Below are 16,581 nucleotides of genomic sequence, written 5' to 3'. Positions count from 1 at the left end.
CGTGACCCGCGTAACCAATCCCCGCTGGCCGCCGCCAACCAATCCCAGCGGCGCGCGGCGCCCGTAGCACCGCCCCCGGGCGGTCCCGCCGAGCGCCCACGTGGGAAGGGGCGCGCACGTGGCCGCCCCGCGGGATACCCGCAACCCGCCGGGGCCCTCCCTGCCTCTGGAATTCTGGAAACTTTCACCCCCGAGGTACCTTGGGGTCCCTTCCCATCCTTCAGGTAATTCCGGGGCCTTGCCACCCACAGAAATTTGTCAGTTCCTCTCTCTTGTCTCCTCAAGATTCCCATCCTGTACCTCCGCCAGCCAACACTGGGTCTCCTCCCTCCTCCGTTTGGGGGTCCCCTCTCTAGTCTCCAGAATGTTTCTAGTGACTTCCACACCCCTACACCAAACCAGGGGCACTTACCCTTCAGGCGTGGGCAGTCGCCCATGCCCTCAGCTCTGGGCGAGGAGGATGGAGGTGAGGACAGCATCAGAGAGCAAGACCTTCAGCAGCACCACGCGGACAGCCATAAGCAGCGCTGCCAAGGCAGGGGCCGGTGACACTGCAATGGAAGGGTGAGGTGATGCCTGCCACAGACACCCCACACACACTGCACCCACGTCCCTTCCAGGCCTGCCACGGGGCTGTGTTTGGGCAGACTTGGGATCTTTACACATTCCAGAGACACCTCATGTCACCCTCATGCTGTTCCCGAGGCCAGGCAGGCTGGCTCTGACCCAGTTTCTCCATTCTTCCCACCAAGGTGAAGCTTCCCTCCCTCTTCCCCAGCCCCACAACACTGGGAAAAACCCATCCCAACCACCACATAGCCCCAGCCAAGCCACTGCCAGGGCTTTCTCCCTGGTAGCTGACATTCCCATCAGGCAGGGGCCAGAGACTCACCAGCTGTGCTACAGAGCTCTGCTGCCTCCTCGTTGCCTGTGGGATGAAAGAGCAGCTGGGGAGGCACTGGCAGCCCAGCACCAGGTGCATGGCAGGGCTAGCCACAAACCCCTTCCTGTGATCGGGACAGCAACGTTTGCCTCTAGCGCCTCACACCTGCTCCCTGCTGGCCCCAGAGGCCCTGCCGACCTCTCTCCTCGGGGGCCACCAGTGCACCCACTCGGCTGGGCAGCCGTGGCCAAGGCAGGCAGAGGGGGTGGCAGCAGGGTCATACCCGTGATGCGGATGGGGCTGGAGCTGTGGGACGGGGAGGTCCTGTTGGCCCCCACATGGCAGGCAAGTTCCCTCTCGCGCGGGGAGTCACTGGAAAGGAGGGAGACGGAGCAGACGGTGCCACCATCCTCCTGGGAGGCCCCATAGGCAAAGGACTGCAGGATGCTACCATTCCCACCGGAGATCCAGACAGCATGGCCAGAGCTGGGGGCCAAGTCGCTCACCACGCACACCACCAGCTGCCGGTGCTGCCCAGCCAGCACCATGCTCAGTGGCCGGGTCAGCGTAGGCAGTGGCACAGCTGCCCTGCCAACTGAAGGAGACAAGGTTTAGGGGCACTGCTTCCCTCACACATCCCACCCAGCACGGCTGCCAGCTCAGCAGAGCTCAGCCTTTGCATGCAGGCTGGGTGGCACCCGGCCTGGGTTTGTCCCGGGGGTACTCACGGGGCAGGAGCGGGAGCAGAGCGGCAGCCAGCAGCGCCCGGCGCAGCTCCATGGCAGCTGCAGCGCCCGGGGCCGCCAAGGGCTCAGCCCCCACCCGCAGCTCCGGCTGCACCGCCCACCGCCGGGGCTGCGGGGCCGGGGCTGGCGCGGCGCTCCCTCGCCGCTGGTACGGCCCCGCTCCGCCCCGCTGCTCCTTCCCGGCCGCGCCACGGAGCGAGTCCCGGCCCCGGGGGTGCTGCACATCAGCACCGCGCCCCCGGGACACCCCCAGCGCCTCCCGCCCGCCGAGCCCCGGGAGCAGCCCCAGCCCAGCACGGCGCTGCCGGCAGGTGAAGAAGAAACTACACAAGAATTCTGGGCCGCGCCGCAGGGTACGGCTGCGCCCGGGGCGGGCATGGGGGAACGGACGGACACCTGGGACAGGGCAGGGTGGGTGGCAGCTGCTGTGGCCTTAAGGGGAGGACGAGCTCCAGTCCTGTAATATCCATGCTGCACATGCACGAGCCAGGCTGGAAATGCCTCTGCTTTATTCTTCTTCAGCCAAATGCACCAAAACAAACCCCAAACCCCAGCACCGCTCAGCTTGGTGACACCAAACACTTCCAGGACACACCTGGCAGGGCAACCTTGATTACTTGCAGTCAGGGCTGTGGCTTCACGCAGCAGAACTTTGTGCCACCTTCTTTATGACTCAAGGCACATGTATTGAAATAAAGAAAAAACATGTACAATAACTTCAACACAAATCCATCATTAAGGCATACATTTTCCAAAGATTTTTCTTGAAAAAAAACAACAAAAAAATTCTTTTGTAATTTCCAGCATTCATTTCATGTTGTTTTATGACCTCTTCATACCTACAGTTTCAGCCTGAATTCAAAGAATCCCATCACTCTCAACCCAGGAGCTTGGGCAGAGCAGCAATATCACCTGATCTTCATACACATCTCAATAGCTGGTGATCCTTTAGGAAGTCCAAACAAACCAACAGAGCCATCTTTCCTTGCCCTATAGCTTGGCAAGCACCCTCGCAATACAAATATCAAAATAATTTTGAATTCTTTGGAAGAACCTGAGAACTGACTTAATACCTGAAACTCAGGGACAAGGATGAGACTTGATATGTGCCTCCTCCCTCCAACTATCACCATGCCAAGGACCAAGCTACTCCACATTGAGCTTTGTTTTTATGTTCATGGCTGCCAGCTCAGCCACAAAGTAGCGGAAGACATGGGGCACAGGGACAACCTCGATGGCATCCACCTCGCTGCAGATGGAGCAGGAATACCTCCTGCTGCTGGTCACAGAGTGGGACAGTTTCTCCAGCACAGGGGACGTCATGCTGCCGCAGCTCGTGCACACGTAGGCTACGGAGCCGTCGGAGCAGTTGAACAGGCGGTCCTGCAGCAGGAAGGACGTGCCGTGGGCCAGCAGAGCATCCCGCTCCATCTCGCCAAAGCGGATCCCACCTTCCACATTCCTGCCCTTGACAGGCTGGTTGGTGACAGCGTCTCGGGGCCCCGTGGTCCTCACCTGGAACTTGTCGGAGACCATGTGGCGCAGGCGCTGGTAGTACACCACCCCCACGAAGATCTCTGCCTCCAGCTCCACCCCGCTGATGCCGCTGTACATCTTCTCCGTGCCAAAGAAGTTGTAACCTGCGCTCGCTAAAGTCTCACCGAAGTATTTCAGAGCAGACTTCTTCTCGGTGAAGGTGAAGGGAGTGGCATCATAGGAGATGCCATGCAGGGCTGCTGACTTCCCTGCCATGCTCTCAATTAACATCCCAATGGTCATGCGGGAGGGAAAGCCGTGAGGGTTGAAGAGGATGTCTGGAACCATCCCGTTCTCTGTGAAGGGCATGTCCTCGACGGGCCACAGCTGGCTCAGGATACCTTTCTGTCCGTGACGGCTGGCAAATTTGTCTCCAATAGTGGGATTTCGGGGAACCCTCACAGTAATGCAAGCCTTCTTGAACTTCCCAGTGCCACGGTCGTTGCTGCACAACCGAACGTTGTCCACAATGCCCACTTCCTTACTCCTGTGTAGGTCGAATCATAGCAAAGGTGTCAGGTTTGATAATAATTTTTAGTTTCAAAAGGAAAATGAAGCAAAAAACCTAAACCACTTATAAAATGCCTTTGGACAGCTGAGAAACACCATCATTCTTCAAAGTACTACTCAGTAGTGAGGGAACTCAGACTATGTAAGAATTAGGGCAAGGAAGCAATACAAAGGCATCTTCCAAGTGCCATTCAGGTACCACTTTCAGGAGATCGGGTAATGTGGCACCCATGATTTAAAATAAGGATCATTTCAACCTGGTTCACCTGTATCACACTTTGTATCTGATAAACTGCATCCCACTGCCATTTCCATTGTGTTAAGGCAGCAGCCCCTCTCCCTGCCACCAATAAATTCACATCATACTGATGGGATTCCAAAATAAAGAACCTGATTCAGTTCTTCAGTAGAGAGGGAAGTTCAGAGCAGAAAGGGAAGGCCAAGTGTGAGCTTTGACAAGTGCCTTGTTCAGGGGGGTTGTGCTCCTTCTATAGATGAGCCCTCAGCCTGATATTCCATGTGCCAGGGGTCTGCTGCACGCTTAACTGTTACCATGTCCACATACAACCAGCACAGGCAAATCACCAAAAAAATATCCTCTTGGGATAAGCCAGCTCTGCAGCACACACTGGCTTAGAGAAAAGATGTGACACATGCCTGGGAATGACCTACAGCATGAACTTCATGCTCTCTGTCACGCCATGGACACTATCATGTGAGGAGAAAAGGGAACATCTGCAGGGAAAGGGCCACCTGCTCTCCCGTGGGATGAGCAGAGCCAGGAGTGACAAGCTGTACTTACGGATAGTACACAGTGAAGGTCTCCCCTGTGTTGAGGTTCATGAAGCTGTAGAAGGGGTCCCCAGGCTGCAGGATAGACCCAACAAAAGGCAGTCCATCAGCATCCAGCTTCTCTCCAACGTTCGGATCGCCAGGCCTGATGCCAAATACTAAATTATCTCCTGCCCTGCTGGCTTTAAGGGAAAGGTCAATGCTCTCCGCCTTGATAACACTTCCATACGCAAATCCTCTCTGCCAGGAAGATTTATTTACGATCTAAAAAAGAGAAACAAAAGCCTGTTAAAGACTTGCTGATAACTTCAAAGAAGAAAACATTTACCAAGGTAAGAATCAGGTTCCCATCAAAATGGGAACACTGCCTTTTTAAAGTCTCCCAGTAAGTCACCATTCCAAAAAGCTCAAGCCTCATATAACCCCAGTATTTTTCAAAGCTGGAAGGCCACAGCCTTGGACAAACAAAGCTCTGCTCTACTCCCAGCACTTCCAGTATTGCCTGCTGTAACAACACAACCATTGTGCTGCTCAATGTGCCCAAAGGGTGTGAGGACCAGCACAGACAGAAAGCAGGGTCTTCTCAGCTGAGTGTCACCCCTACTCCCAGTGCCCCACATCAAATTCCTTCACAGGACAGCAGGATTTTTTTTCCTTCTGGCAGCTTACCATTGCATCTTCCATGTCATAGCCACTGTAGGAGATGACAGCCACGATGGAATTGGTGCCAACGGGATAGCTGTCCATCCCATAATAGTCATACATGCTGGGCCTCACCAGAGGGCTCTGCGGGGTGTGCAGGTGGTACAGCTTGTTATCCGAGCGATCCTTGTAGTTGTAAACAGGAAACCCCATGGTCTGCTTTCCTGGAGGGAAGGAGGGAAACTTGGATTTATTCCTCCGTGCATCTTGTTAAGAAAAAGCTGGAAATACTTACAAATTTAGAGGGATTATCAATCTTAACCCCCTTGGAATTTAATAATTGTCCTAAGCCCAGCTATAAGTTTTCTATGAACCACAATACTCAATGCCTTTCACAGCATTTCATAAGGACTGCATCTAATTTTGTTGTCTTTTCTGCAGATTTCTTTTCTGCAATTTCAAAATTCCTACTAAGGTTGGTGTGGTGTTTCTGGTTTTGCTTACTTGGAGATTTTTTTTGTGTGTTTACTTGTTCTGTTTTGTCTTTTTGGGGGGGATGTATGTGTGTCTTCTCCCCAGTGTTTCCCAGAGTGAGACCCACATTATGCATTTCCAGGCCAAAATGCATTTGCTCCTGCAGCGTCAATATCCTGGCAAGGGAATCGAGTTTTGAACAGTCATATTGCTACTTGCAGAAAAGTACAAGAAAGAGGTAGTGTTTTAAGGACATCTTTCTGAAAATACTGTCAGAAATTCAATATACTAGAGGTGTTAATGAAGTGTTAATCCCTCTGCCCAGTGTTTTGCAGCATTGGGTACTTCAGCACTTACCCATCTGGCACTGGTACATGTTCCGTGGACTTTGGTTGTGGTCAGAGAAGGGAATGAGATTGGCCACCACGCTCAAGATGCTGTGAGGGAAGAGTTCCTGGTGAGTGGTCACTCCAGGCACCACCTCTGACTCCATCGTGGCCACGTTCATGAAGATCTGCAAACATCAAATTGGATAATGCTTGTTCACTTCCTTCTTTTAAAGGGAAGGAAACAAAACAAAGCTGTTTCCAATAGTTTTCTGTCCATTTCAGTTTTAGCTTTGGTTGTTGCCTGCACTGTAGTTGTATTAGCAAGACAAATCAGACAGCTGGTAAACCACCTACCACAGACTAGCTGCATGGGAAGGAAGCCTGAAATACAAAACTGCAGTAACGTGTCCTCCTTTCCGTCTCCCACTTTAATAGTTCCAAGTGGATGAGCTCCCAACAATGCACTGCTTGGCTGCCCAGGAGCCATTTGGCAAACATGATGCAACACAAGATGACATGGTACACACAACACAGCAATCCTTCACCTCAAATCTGCACAAAGTAAATACTGAGAGCAGATCTGAAGATCTCAAAAAGATCTCTGCAGTCCAGCGATGACATTTAATGCAATCAATTTGCAGGAGTGAAAAACCCCCTTTCATCACGTATTCTAGCTCTTCAACACAAGCCTCATCCTCAGCTCCTTTCATAAATATTTACCAAACCCATTTTTGATGCCAGGTACCTCCGTACCATGGGAATATGCAAACCCCACCTGTTCCAGGGTGCCAATCCATTCATTCTTTCCATAGGACAGGTTTCTGACAGGCCGCACCATCCGGCAAGGGTTAGTGAAAATGAAGAGCCCAGGATACAGGCTGGGTTTTCCTGTCATTGGGATAAGGACCACTTCTGCCCGTGCAGGAAATCTCTTCTCTTGTGTTATCTGTTGGTGCGAAGAAATAACAATCTAGAAACACAGACCAAGTTTAACTAAACTGCATCCACCTGGTCATGCAATCATAATGTCAACCACAGGTGTAGCCACTAATAAAAAGCTATGGAGAAGAGCTCTTAGAAATACTTTTAGAAAAACTTCCACCAAAAGAAAAGACAGAATATGTCTTATCTTGCCTTTTCCAAGAAAATGTTCTTTCAAAAACTGTAACTTCATAAACTAACAGATGAAACATATCAATTAATAAAAAAGGTAACACAAAAGCACACTCTAATACTAACATACAGCCAAAGATAACTTACTGATCAGATAAAAAAAAAAAAAAGGAAGCCTAAGAAGTTCCAAACATTCCTATTTTTGGCCACTGCATGTGGAAGATGTTTAGCTAAGAAACATTTCAAACAAGACAACAAACCTTGAAACGGCGGAGAGTTTGTGCAATCTCGGGAGCCAGCTCCCGCTCTACCCAGCCCACCATGGAGCCATCCAGCACAACTCTGTAGCACTCGGAGTAAGGCTGGCTTGGAGCTGCATCAATGGGGGTCACACCTGTGGCAACAGGGGGTTGATGGACAGAACAGCCAAAAAAAAGCAAAGAAAACACAGGAGTTATTTCTGCACTTCTCAGTTCACACCAAGAAACTTTCTGAGACAGCAAAACATTTTTGGCAAAGCCATAGGCAGGTTCAATGGAAAATGAAAAACATTTACAGCTTAGAATGTCATTCCCCTCCCCATTTTTCTGACTGAAATAAAGATTCTCATTATTGTGGTAATCACAAGTGAACTGCAGTTCAATTCAAGTCATTACAAAGTTACTGCTTAGTCCAGTTTCTCAGAGCTGTGAGAAATTCCTTTTGCAATTCCTTGTGCTTCAGTGAACATCCTCACACTGCAGCACACAGCTGAGAGACACTGACATGGAATTTTACAGGCTGATGTGCCTGTACAAGCAATGTGTTATTTACCACTAAGCAGAAGCCCAGTAAGTCAAACTTGATTTCACTTCTCAGCTGAGCAGTGTGCTGTGATGCTGTGTGAAGAACCTTTCCCAGGCATGGGGTGCAGGGCAGGGAAGTAAGAAAGGAGAACACTAAACCATTAGGTTTAGTGCAAACAGCGAAACATACCCAGGGAACATAACAAAGGTGGAATGTCTGTCACGGGCACCATCTCAGTGACAATTTCACACAGAGCTGTCATGTGGTTCATCAGCCCACAGGGCTCTCCATCCGGGGTGTCCACAGGGCACAGGAAGCCCCAGGATTCGGGCAGCAGCTTGCGGACAGTCGTGGTTCTCATCTGGGAAAACGCTGCCCCTCTGTGTATGCAGCGGAAGTGGGAGAGGTAGCGGATGAAATTCAGCTTGTCCCCCACCACACAGAGACCACTGGCCTGCAACATGCCCAGCCCTAGGGAACAAAGGGGAGATTTATGTCAGGAACTCATCCAACTTTAACAAATATAGGATGATGTTATAAGGCAGTTCTTATTTTTCACAACCCCTGAAGATGCTCACACTGGATCCCAACAAGGTAGGTTCATGTGCACAGGAAACTCAGTGACCTATAAGAGACCTAGAGACTTGGAATTCCAAGCTATTCCTTAAAATCTAGTTCCTTTTACAAACGTGTGGAAGTAATTGCCAGTGAAGCAAATAGGAACTTGCAGCTGGTATGTTTTACCAAAATTCTGCAGGTTTTAAATCTAATTTCATTTTCTAGTGGGCACTCCATTACAACACTGTCATACTGGACACTCCAGGGAAGCATCAAATAAAGCTGAATGTGCATCAGCAAACCAGTTTCTCTCCATTTAAGCTCACATGACTAATGGGGCAGTTGTGATTAAAAAAATGCCCCTTCTCTATCTTACATTGCACCTTCTAAGAAGAAATAATCTTTGGGAAAGCAAATTGAATTATCGTCACTGTTTTGAACAATGCTAAATTTCATTTCAGCTTTTCATCTGGGTAGAGGCTCTGCTTTCATAACTAACTTGTTCTATACCATGCACAATACCTATGTTTGTGCATAAATCTTGCCTTTTTTCCTCCACTATCCCTTTCTTCAAACTCCTTTTAGCAATTCAGTTACAGTGTCTGCCTACAAGCAGTTGTTTCCAGTTAAGAGCTCAATTTTACATTGTTCCTCATTCTGTTTTATGGGAGAAAAAAAGAAAAAAAAAGGCCCCTTAAGCCTGCAGATTTACCTGTTTTAGACCTCAGGTTACCAGTTGCAAGCAGATACTCAAAGGGCTTGGTGAAGTCTGGTGCCAGGCTGAATGCCTTCACCAGGCTGTCTGTATTTAGGCTGATATCTGTCTTTTCTGCTCTTTTCTCCAAAACAAACCTTACAGATTGCAGCCAGGTTTCAAGCCTCTCCTATGGTTTAAAAGTGAGAGATTTAAAATTAAAACGGGGCAGGAAAGGCTCAAATTAGAACACCAGTTCTAATCTAGCACATCAGCTGCACATGCCACAGAACTCTGAAATTAGCAAGATGGACAACTTTTAAGGAACTGTCAGTTTTCCAGACTTATTTCCAACGCTGACTTCATTCTATCAAGATGCTGATGGTATATGTCAACACAGAACTAAAAGGAAAACACCCACCCAACAGCTTGGCAATCACTTCCCCCCAGAATGGTGATGAGTCTGGCAAATGAAGTACAATAAGAGAATTTCATAAAGCACAGACAACCCAAAGCAGAAACTGTACCTACAATCTGACCACAAGGATAACTCTGTATACAGTGTACACTATGTCTACTGTATGCTTTAGACTGTTTAGGATACTAGAATTCAAAAAAAAGGGGCTGTTAACTCACTCCCCTGCTGATCTGACAGCACGGGCTAGGCAGGAAAACAACGTTTTCTGGCTCCTGGTAGCTGTTTTTCATAGCACTAAAATGCTTCCCCAAGTTCACTTTCAAACCACCCAAGTAGTAGAGAATTTCTGACAGGCTTTCAACAAAACAATGCTAAAGAAAATTCTGGCTAAATGGGAAAAGAAAGATTATAGAAATATGTAATAACACAGGGAAGTATCTTATTTGGGAATGAGAACTACTATTCCACAGTGAATTTCATGGGACAGTCAAGCTTCTGAACATGACTTCTCTACTCCCAGCATCCTGAGGTATCCCTATAAATTGAATTGGAATAGATTAGTAGTAAGTTACCTGTTGAAGTCAAAAGCGTGTTACCAACTTTCTGATCCGTAAAGAAATGTAAAGATGTGGGAGCCATGACCTTACCTTTAGGAACATAAGGAAAAGTTGTCCTGGGGTAAGCACCTCATGATTCATAAGACTGTCTGGATTATCTTCCATGCATTCCCCTTTGGCAAAAGCATAGAGCTTCTGGGTCATCATACAGAGCAGGTAGAACTTTTCAATTCTATTGGTCAGGTGAATACAGATGCAATTGCTGAAGGAAGAGAAAGAAGGACAACCTCCATGATCTCTTCACGCTAGCTTCATGTTCTTCATGTCTCTCCTAAATAACTGTAAACTAATTTTTTAAATAAAAGCCTAACAAGGCAAGTAGACGTAAGCTACAGAATATTTCTGTTAGCACTATCAGTGTCCTGTCACAGAAACTCCAAATCTTCACTGGTATCAAGCCATGTATGGAAAACTGTGGTCTGAGCAACAGTCCAGCACAAACAAAAAAGGAAAACCACACCTAGTTCCTAAAGCTGGAGGAAGAGCAAACACCTGCTTTACCAGAAAAATGAATTTTTTAGTTGAATGCCTGCCACACTGACAGTCTCCAAGCCAATTCTTTCACTGCTTTCTGACTTATTTCATATAAGAAGATTTTAAAGCATCTCTTTTCTGCCATTTTAAAAGACAAAAATTATTCAGAGCTGACAGAGATTGTGTGAAACCGATAATAAACTGCAGTATTTCTGTTCACCAAATGGATCCTCAGTCACAGAGCTAGCTTTAACCTTCTCTTCCTCAACCTTTGTGTCTTTCATCAATGACATCACAAAAATCCCATCTAAATAAAAACTGCCACCCTCTCATGAAACTGTTTTGGGAATACTTGTGCCAATGCATTAAAACACATATCACCATAATACTCTCACATCAGCCTATAAATTTTAGTTCCTAAAGCTGGAGGAAGAGCAAACACCTGCTTTACCAGAAAAATGAATTTTTTAGTTGAATGCCTGCCACACTGACAGTCTCCAAGCCAATTCTTTCACTGCTTTCTGACTTATTTCATATAAGAAGATTTTAAAGCATCTCTTTTCTGCCATTTTAAAAGACAAAAATTATTCAGAGCTGACAGAGATTGTGTGAAACCGATAATAAACTGCAGTATTTCTGTTCACCAAATGGATCCTCAGTCACAGAGCTAGCTTTAACCTTCTCATCACAGCCACATACAGACCTCAGAATGAAATCTGCAGCCTGTTCATTGCTGTACCACTCAGGCAGGTTGAGTTTCACTCTGAAGCTCTTTCCCAGGTAGTCCAGGACGTTTTGCTGTGTCAAACAGCCGGCATCCACCACCGCTCTCATCATCTCAGTAATGCAGTTCGCATAAAAGGTGTCATCTTCCCTTCCTTTCACCAGCTCTTCAAAAATCTGGTAGTCCGGGAAATTAACTAATGCCTGAGAGACAGAAGTTTATCAGATCAGAAAAAGAAGGTCATAACAACATCTGTCTACAAAACACAGCTAAAGAACTAAGCTGTATACTAACTCATTATTTAGGTTTTCAGTGCTCTAGAAATGCCCTTCCACAATGAAAACTGCAAAATGCTGTGGGGTTGAGATGCTTAGAGAGTAGTGCAGGGGATATTCATACACTGATAATGATCTCCATCCAGACCATTCATTAGGAAAACCCCACAAAACCATGAGCATGTGACTCTCCCCTCATCTCTTGTCCCTGCAGACACTTCCTCTGCTGCAGACTGAGTGTTTGATCAGTGTTGCAGTTTGGATGACCCTGCTCCAATCAGAATTGGAAGGCTGACTGAAAGTACTCCAAGTGGAATTAGCTTCTTCTCATTACTTAAAATAAAAATGCTTTGCAAAATTTCTGTATTTATTCAACAGAGAAATGACAAGCTTTCATTGCTTACCCTCAGAGCAAATCCCAAGGGGAGGAAGAACAACTCTTTGCGAAAAATGAAATTCACCATGACACAGCCATTTTCCAAGTAGTGAAGGTTCATGTTTATTGCAGTGTGCTCATCCTTGACACAGTGCATCACCACCCCTGCAAAAATCACAACATCAGCACGAGCTGCACAAAACCAAGTGGCTGCATCACTGTGTCATGTCCAAGGAGGTGTGAGACAATTCATGAGAGAAACTTTGGTACTTGATGGCTGAGAACATGAGGCAGATCACTCACTTCACTGTCAGTGTGCCACTTCAAATAAACACATGACCTCAACTCAGCTCTTAGCTAAAGAGGGCTGTGTCTCAGGACAGCCAGCACATGTGCTAAGAGGCTTGAAGATGCACAAAGTTTTTAAAGAAAGACCCAGGCCTCAATTATCCTGTTTGTAACCTTTGTGGGTTTGTAGGTTGTAGGACAGAGAACATACAACTACTGTTCCTAATGGCACTCTTATCTCTGTGTTTGGCTGGCAGTGCAGCAGCAGTGTTTCCTGGTCCAGTTCTACACTATCATCTGCAGGACAAAGAAAAATAAAACAAAAAAGGACCATCTAATCTGCCACTGCCTTGGAATAAACTAGTGTGGAACCAGAGTGTGTGCTCAAGCACCATGGTCCAGTCAATCAGCAACTGGCAACACCTGAGTTTAAAATGCTATTTAACATTTGCTGGCTTAATTAAATTTTAAACTGGTTTTGCTGAGTATACATGACAAAGGGGAGGTGCAGCCATGAACCTAGCTTACTCTGCTTCATGGATATTAAATCTGCCATCATGTATGGACAAAATCAGTGAAATTAGTTCAGTGGATTACACTGACTTGTACTGAAGGTGAGGTTTTAGTTGCACCTTCAACACAACAAAAGGTGGCAAGTGCTGCAAAGCCTGGAATAAAATCTCCTTGCTCCCTATTGGTAGCTCAGACAGCTCCCACAAGGAAGTCCCTGCTTCTTGCTTGTACCATCATGGTGATGTGTTTACCCTTTATTCTTATATGCAGCAAAAAATATTTACACTACACTGTAACAAAACAAACTACCAAAATTCAGCTACAGATGGTCACTCCTGTTTGTCCTCAAGCAGTTGTTACCAGGATGCTGCAGGAAACTGCTGAGCTTACCATACTCTGTGAAACCAGGGCCTCTGTTTTTCCACTTGTGTCTTGTCATTGCAAGAGGGAAGTTTCGTCTGGGCATAATCAGCATCCTGATTACTTTTTCTAAGCCATTGATTATAAAGTAGCCTCCCATTTCCTGGAAGGAGAAGAAAAATAATTTTAATACACTTAGAAACTCAGAATTGGCATTGTGAGTAGAAGAAAAAAATGCCTGTACTATACACGAAATCCAAACATTTAATTTGTAAATAGCAACACATGATTCAGCACTGCTTTTGGAAAGGCTGCACTCCTTAGACTTATGAAGTCTAAATGTAGCAAAGTGCAAGGAAAAGGATGCATGTTCCACAGTTTAGAGGAAGAAAAAAACTTTGTGATCAATGGAACATACCTGAATAGTTGCCATTAACTTTTTAAAGTAAGTGCTCTGAAGTTCTCACTTTGAGTTTATAAACCAGAGTTCATGGGATGCTACAAAAGATCTCTGTCTGGTCACATACAAGCTGACTTTTCTGATTTGCATTTGTAGTTTTTCTCTGTCTTTTTTTGTGAGTTCAAAATTCAGAGCTATATAAGGCTGTATTCAATTATAGACAGCTAACATGCTACTGTGGAGACAGAGAAAAAGCTGCAGAAGACAACTGGGAATGGAAATGTCTCTTCCAATGCCTGTTCTCCAAATCTTTCTCTCCACAGAGTCCCCTTCACAGCACTATCAGCTGCTGTGTAGCAGCTGAGAGGTTCTACACCAAAAAGATCCCTGTGCTCAAGAACAGCCATGGCTGCAAACTTCTCGAGCTGCTTTATCGAGCCCCCATAAACAATCTGCTTTCAAGAGAAAATGGGAAGTCAAACTTGAAACAAAATATCAATGCTCAAGCCCAGCAAAGAAAAGGTGACCTGACAGACGGCTCAGGTAAAACACAGACTTTCTTGACCCTCAAAATCCCCGTTACCTCTTCCTCCTCGTGGTGCTGCAAAAGGTCTTGTGGAGAAAAACCACAGAGGTTGCACAATTTGGACTTCACCATGATTGGAATATACCCTAGGGGCTGTTTGATAGTCCCTTGTGGCATGTCATTCACTGACCAGCTGATGTCGGCCTAAAACAACACAATACCAACAGTAAGCAAGTTAAGCTGCCCTTTTAATGTTTCCTGCTGTATTAACTGTACCTTTCATACAACCACAAGCAGTTGAACGGATTTGTATCACTGTAAAATGGTAGCAATAATAAAAAAAGAGCCAGAAGATACGTGCATAAAGATTACGCTCTGGGGAACAGTCAGTGTGGGTTTACAGAAGAAAATGATGCAAGTCTGGAGTCAGGTGAAGAAGCTGCTGGCTGAGCAATCAAGGTTGGTCTGGCTTCCTTTGCCTTCCAGACCCTTCAACAGAGCAGCCTAAATAAAAAAAGGCAGCCACAGGACAGGAAAGGAAACTTCAGAAGGTAACAGTTAAAAGCAGAAGACAGCAAGTGTCCACTGAAAAGACATCCACACTACAGGCCTGACAAAATCTTCCTTTCTTCACTCAGCATGTTCATGAGTGATCTGAAAAACGAGAAAGAAAAGCATGCAGGAAAGAAGATTTATTAACAAGTTCTGGCAGTGTGTGTGAAGGAAAACTGTGGGAGCAAAGAATCCTAACTTTGCATGCAGAATGATGGGCTTTGAAAGAGCTGCTGTCCTGCAGGAGAGAAACACTAGCACTGCAATACAGGAACATGGGTTCAACATCTGGCAGCAGCAAAAATGAGTAAACTGAGTCTCAGAAATTACTGGAAAAGGGAAGGGGAATGCTACTGTGCCCCTTTAAAACCACGGGGCAGCCTTACACAGGGACTGATACAGCCTGGTCTACACCTGAAGTGATGATAAAGGGTCTACAGCTGCTCAGCAGACAGGGGCTCACATCCTACCCTGGGGCAGTGGGAAGTGAGGGAGGGATTTGGAGCTAAAGCAGCACAGTGGAAACAGGGAGTGATTGCTGACTGTTTTCTGCTGTGCATGGGCAGGGAAAGAGAGAGGTTAACCTGCCCCAGCACAAGGCAATGCCTTGTCACACAGGGCACAGCAAACTGTTCTAACTGCTCCAAGCATTAAACAGGCAATGGGGAAAAAAAAGAGATGGGAAATAATTCAGGTAAGAAAACCAAAATCAGCTGTACCTCAGGAAAATCTAAGATCCAGTGGAAATACAGCTATGAACAATCTGCACTGCCCCACTTTCATTTTCAGATAAGGTACTGCACTTAGAGTGGCTCTTATCATGGCAAGGTGTACAGCTTCAGAGAAATTAAAAAAAAAACCCAAAAAAAACAACAAAAAAGAAAACAAGCAAAAAACCTGAAATTCCAAGCAAGCACTCCCTTGCACCAGGTGCCTCACACAAGCAATCAGCTCAGACACAACTACATCATTTTAACAGAAAACAGCAATGTGCAATCCTTTCACACTGCAAAGGAAAATATTTGCTGGGGATGCTTCCTCTCCAGGCAAATTTCAAAGCACTTCACAAAAACCAAGAACCTGTGAACAGGAGAGATTTACAGCTCCGAACTTCTGTACGGCAGCAACGCTGCTTTTGAAACCTGGATTCCTGCAGAAACAAAATTTGGATTATGGTCCTCTCTGGGATGACACAGGTCTTCATCCAAGGTCTTCTGAGCTGGCTGGCTGCTTGCAGGGAGAACGGAAAAGAAGAGCAGCGGGGCCGGCACCACGACAAGCTTGGTGAGCGGGGGGAAAACAGCGATGCTGCCCATCATCAACACCCACGGGGACAGCGCTCCCTGAACCCCCGTGAGATCGGTGAGCCGGGAAGGGGCCTTTAAAACTACAGCACGGGCTGGGACAGGCGTGTGCGGAGCCGGGCTGGGACAGGGATAGGGGTGTGCGGGGCCCGGCCGGGACAGGGATAGGGGTGTGCGGGGCGGGCTGGGACAGGGATAGGGGTGTGCGGGGCGGGCTGGGACAGGGATAGGGGTGTGCGGGGCCCGGCCGGGACAGGGACAGGCGTGTGCGGGGCGGGCTGGGACAGGGACAGGCGTGTGCAGGGCGGGCGGGCGGAGGGCCGCGGGCACTTACGGTGATCCTGCCGCGGTAGGTGCTGCGGAGCCCGCGGCACTCAGCCGGGAACACCCTCCTCTCCTGGCACACCGTCCCGGCCGGCACGGCGGGAGGGGCGATGGACACCCCGACCAGCGTCAGCGCCAGCCGGGTGTCCTTCAGCGCGAATTCCACCGAGGGCACATCCTGCAACGGCACCGGGTCAGCGCGGCGGGGCCGGGGCAGGGCCCGGCGCCGCGCCGCCCGCCCCGCGCCCCCCGCACCTGCACGGCGCGATAGACGCCCTCGCTGACGGCGTAGTTGAAGGACTCGATGTGGGCGCTGGTGAGGTCGCGCTGGGTCGCGCCGCGGCGCGGCGGCCGCAGCCGGTGCGGG

The 16,581-nt window shown here is 47.8% G+C and overlaps 2 protein-coding genes across 2 annotated transcripts; both read right to left on the bottom strand.

Moving 5' to 3' along the window:
- Positions 1-441: 441 nt before the first annotated feature.
- PTCRA (pre T cell antigen receptor alpha) lies at positions 442-1,663 on the bottom strand. The gene is made up of 4 exons (XM_041468151.1): positions 1,612-1,663; positions 1,167-1,478; positions 893-928; positions 442-551 (listed from the first exon to the last, which is right to left on the bottom strand). Exons 1-4 carry the CDS (start codon positions 1,661-1,663, stop codon positions 442-444), a joined length of 510 nt encoding a protein of 169 aa, XP_041324085.1.
- A 464-nt stretch (positions 1,664-2,127) lies between these two features.
- Positions 2,128-16,575, bottom strand: POLR1B (RNA polymerase I subunit B). Its single transcript, XM_041468136.1, has 15 exons — positions 16,470-16,575; positions 16,225-16,392; positions 14,092-14,238; positions 13,139-13,271; positions 11,976-12,112; positions 11,276-11,499; positions 10,129-10,300; positions 9,082-9,253; positions 8,001-8,282; positions 7,286-7,419; positions 6,688-6,858; positions 5,941-6,097; positions 5,137-5,333; positions 4,478-4,731; positions 2,128-3,652 (listed from the first exon to the last, which is right to left on the bottom strand). Exons 3-15 carry the CDS (start codon positions 14,209-14,211, stop codon positions 2,776-2,778), a joined length of 3,030 nt encoding a protein of 1,009 aa, XP_041324070.1. The 5' UTR covers positions 14,212-14,238; positions 16,225-16,392; positions 16,470-16,575; the 3' UTR covers positions 2,128-2,775.
- Between the last annotated feature and the right edge of the window lie 6 nt (positions 16,576-16,581).

Source organism: Pyrgilauda ruficollis, unplaced genomic scaffold (assembly GCF_017590135.1).
Source record: "Pyrgilauda ruficollis isolate IOZ18807 unplaced genomic scaffold, ASM1759013v1 scaffold211, whole genome shotgun sequence".
In the NCBI taxonomy this organism is placed as follows: domain Eukaryota; kingdom Metazoa; phylum Chordata; class Aves; order Passeriformes; family Passeridae; genus Pyrgilauda; species Pyrgilauda ruficollis.
Note: the sequence above shows the minus strand (reverse complement) of the source record. Positions and strands in the feature narration are given on the sequence as shown.

Coding starts and splice junctions, on each gene's coding strand:
- PTCRA (XM_041468151.1), bottom strand. CDS start 1,663: ATGGAGCTGCGCCGGGCGCTGCTGGCTGCCGCTCTGCTCCCGCTCCTG. Junction 1,479..1,611: donor TCTGCTCCCGCTCCTGCCCC/GTGAGTACCCCC, acceptor TGTCTCCTTCAG/TTGGCAGGGCAGCTGTGCCA. Junction 929..1,166: donor CAGCCCCATCCGCATCACGG/GTATGACCCTGC, acceptor TTCATCCCACAG/GCAACGAGGAGGCAGCAGAG.
- POLR1B (XM_041468136.1), bottom strand. CDS start 14,211: ATGCCACAAGGGACTATCAAACAGCCCCTAGGGTATATTCCAATCATG. Junction 10,301..11,275: donor GCTGCAGATTTCATTCTGAG/GTCTGTATGTGG, acceptor CTCTTCCTTCAG/CAATTGCATCTGTATTCACC. Junction 7,420..8,000: donor ACCTTTGTTATGTTCCCTGG/GTATGTTTCGCT, acceptor CTGTTGCCACAG/GTGTGACCCCCATTGATGCA.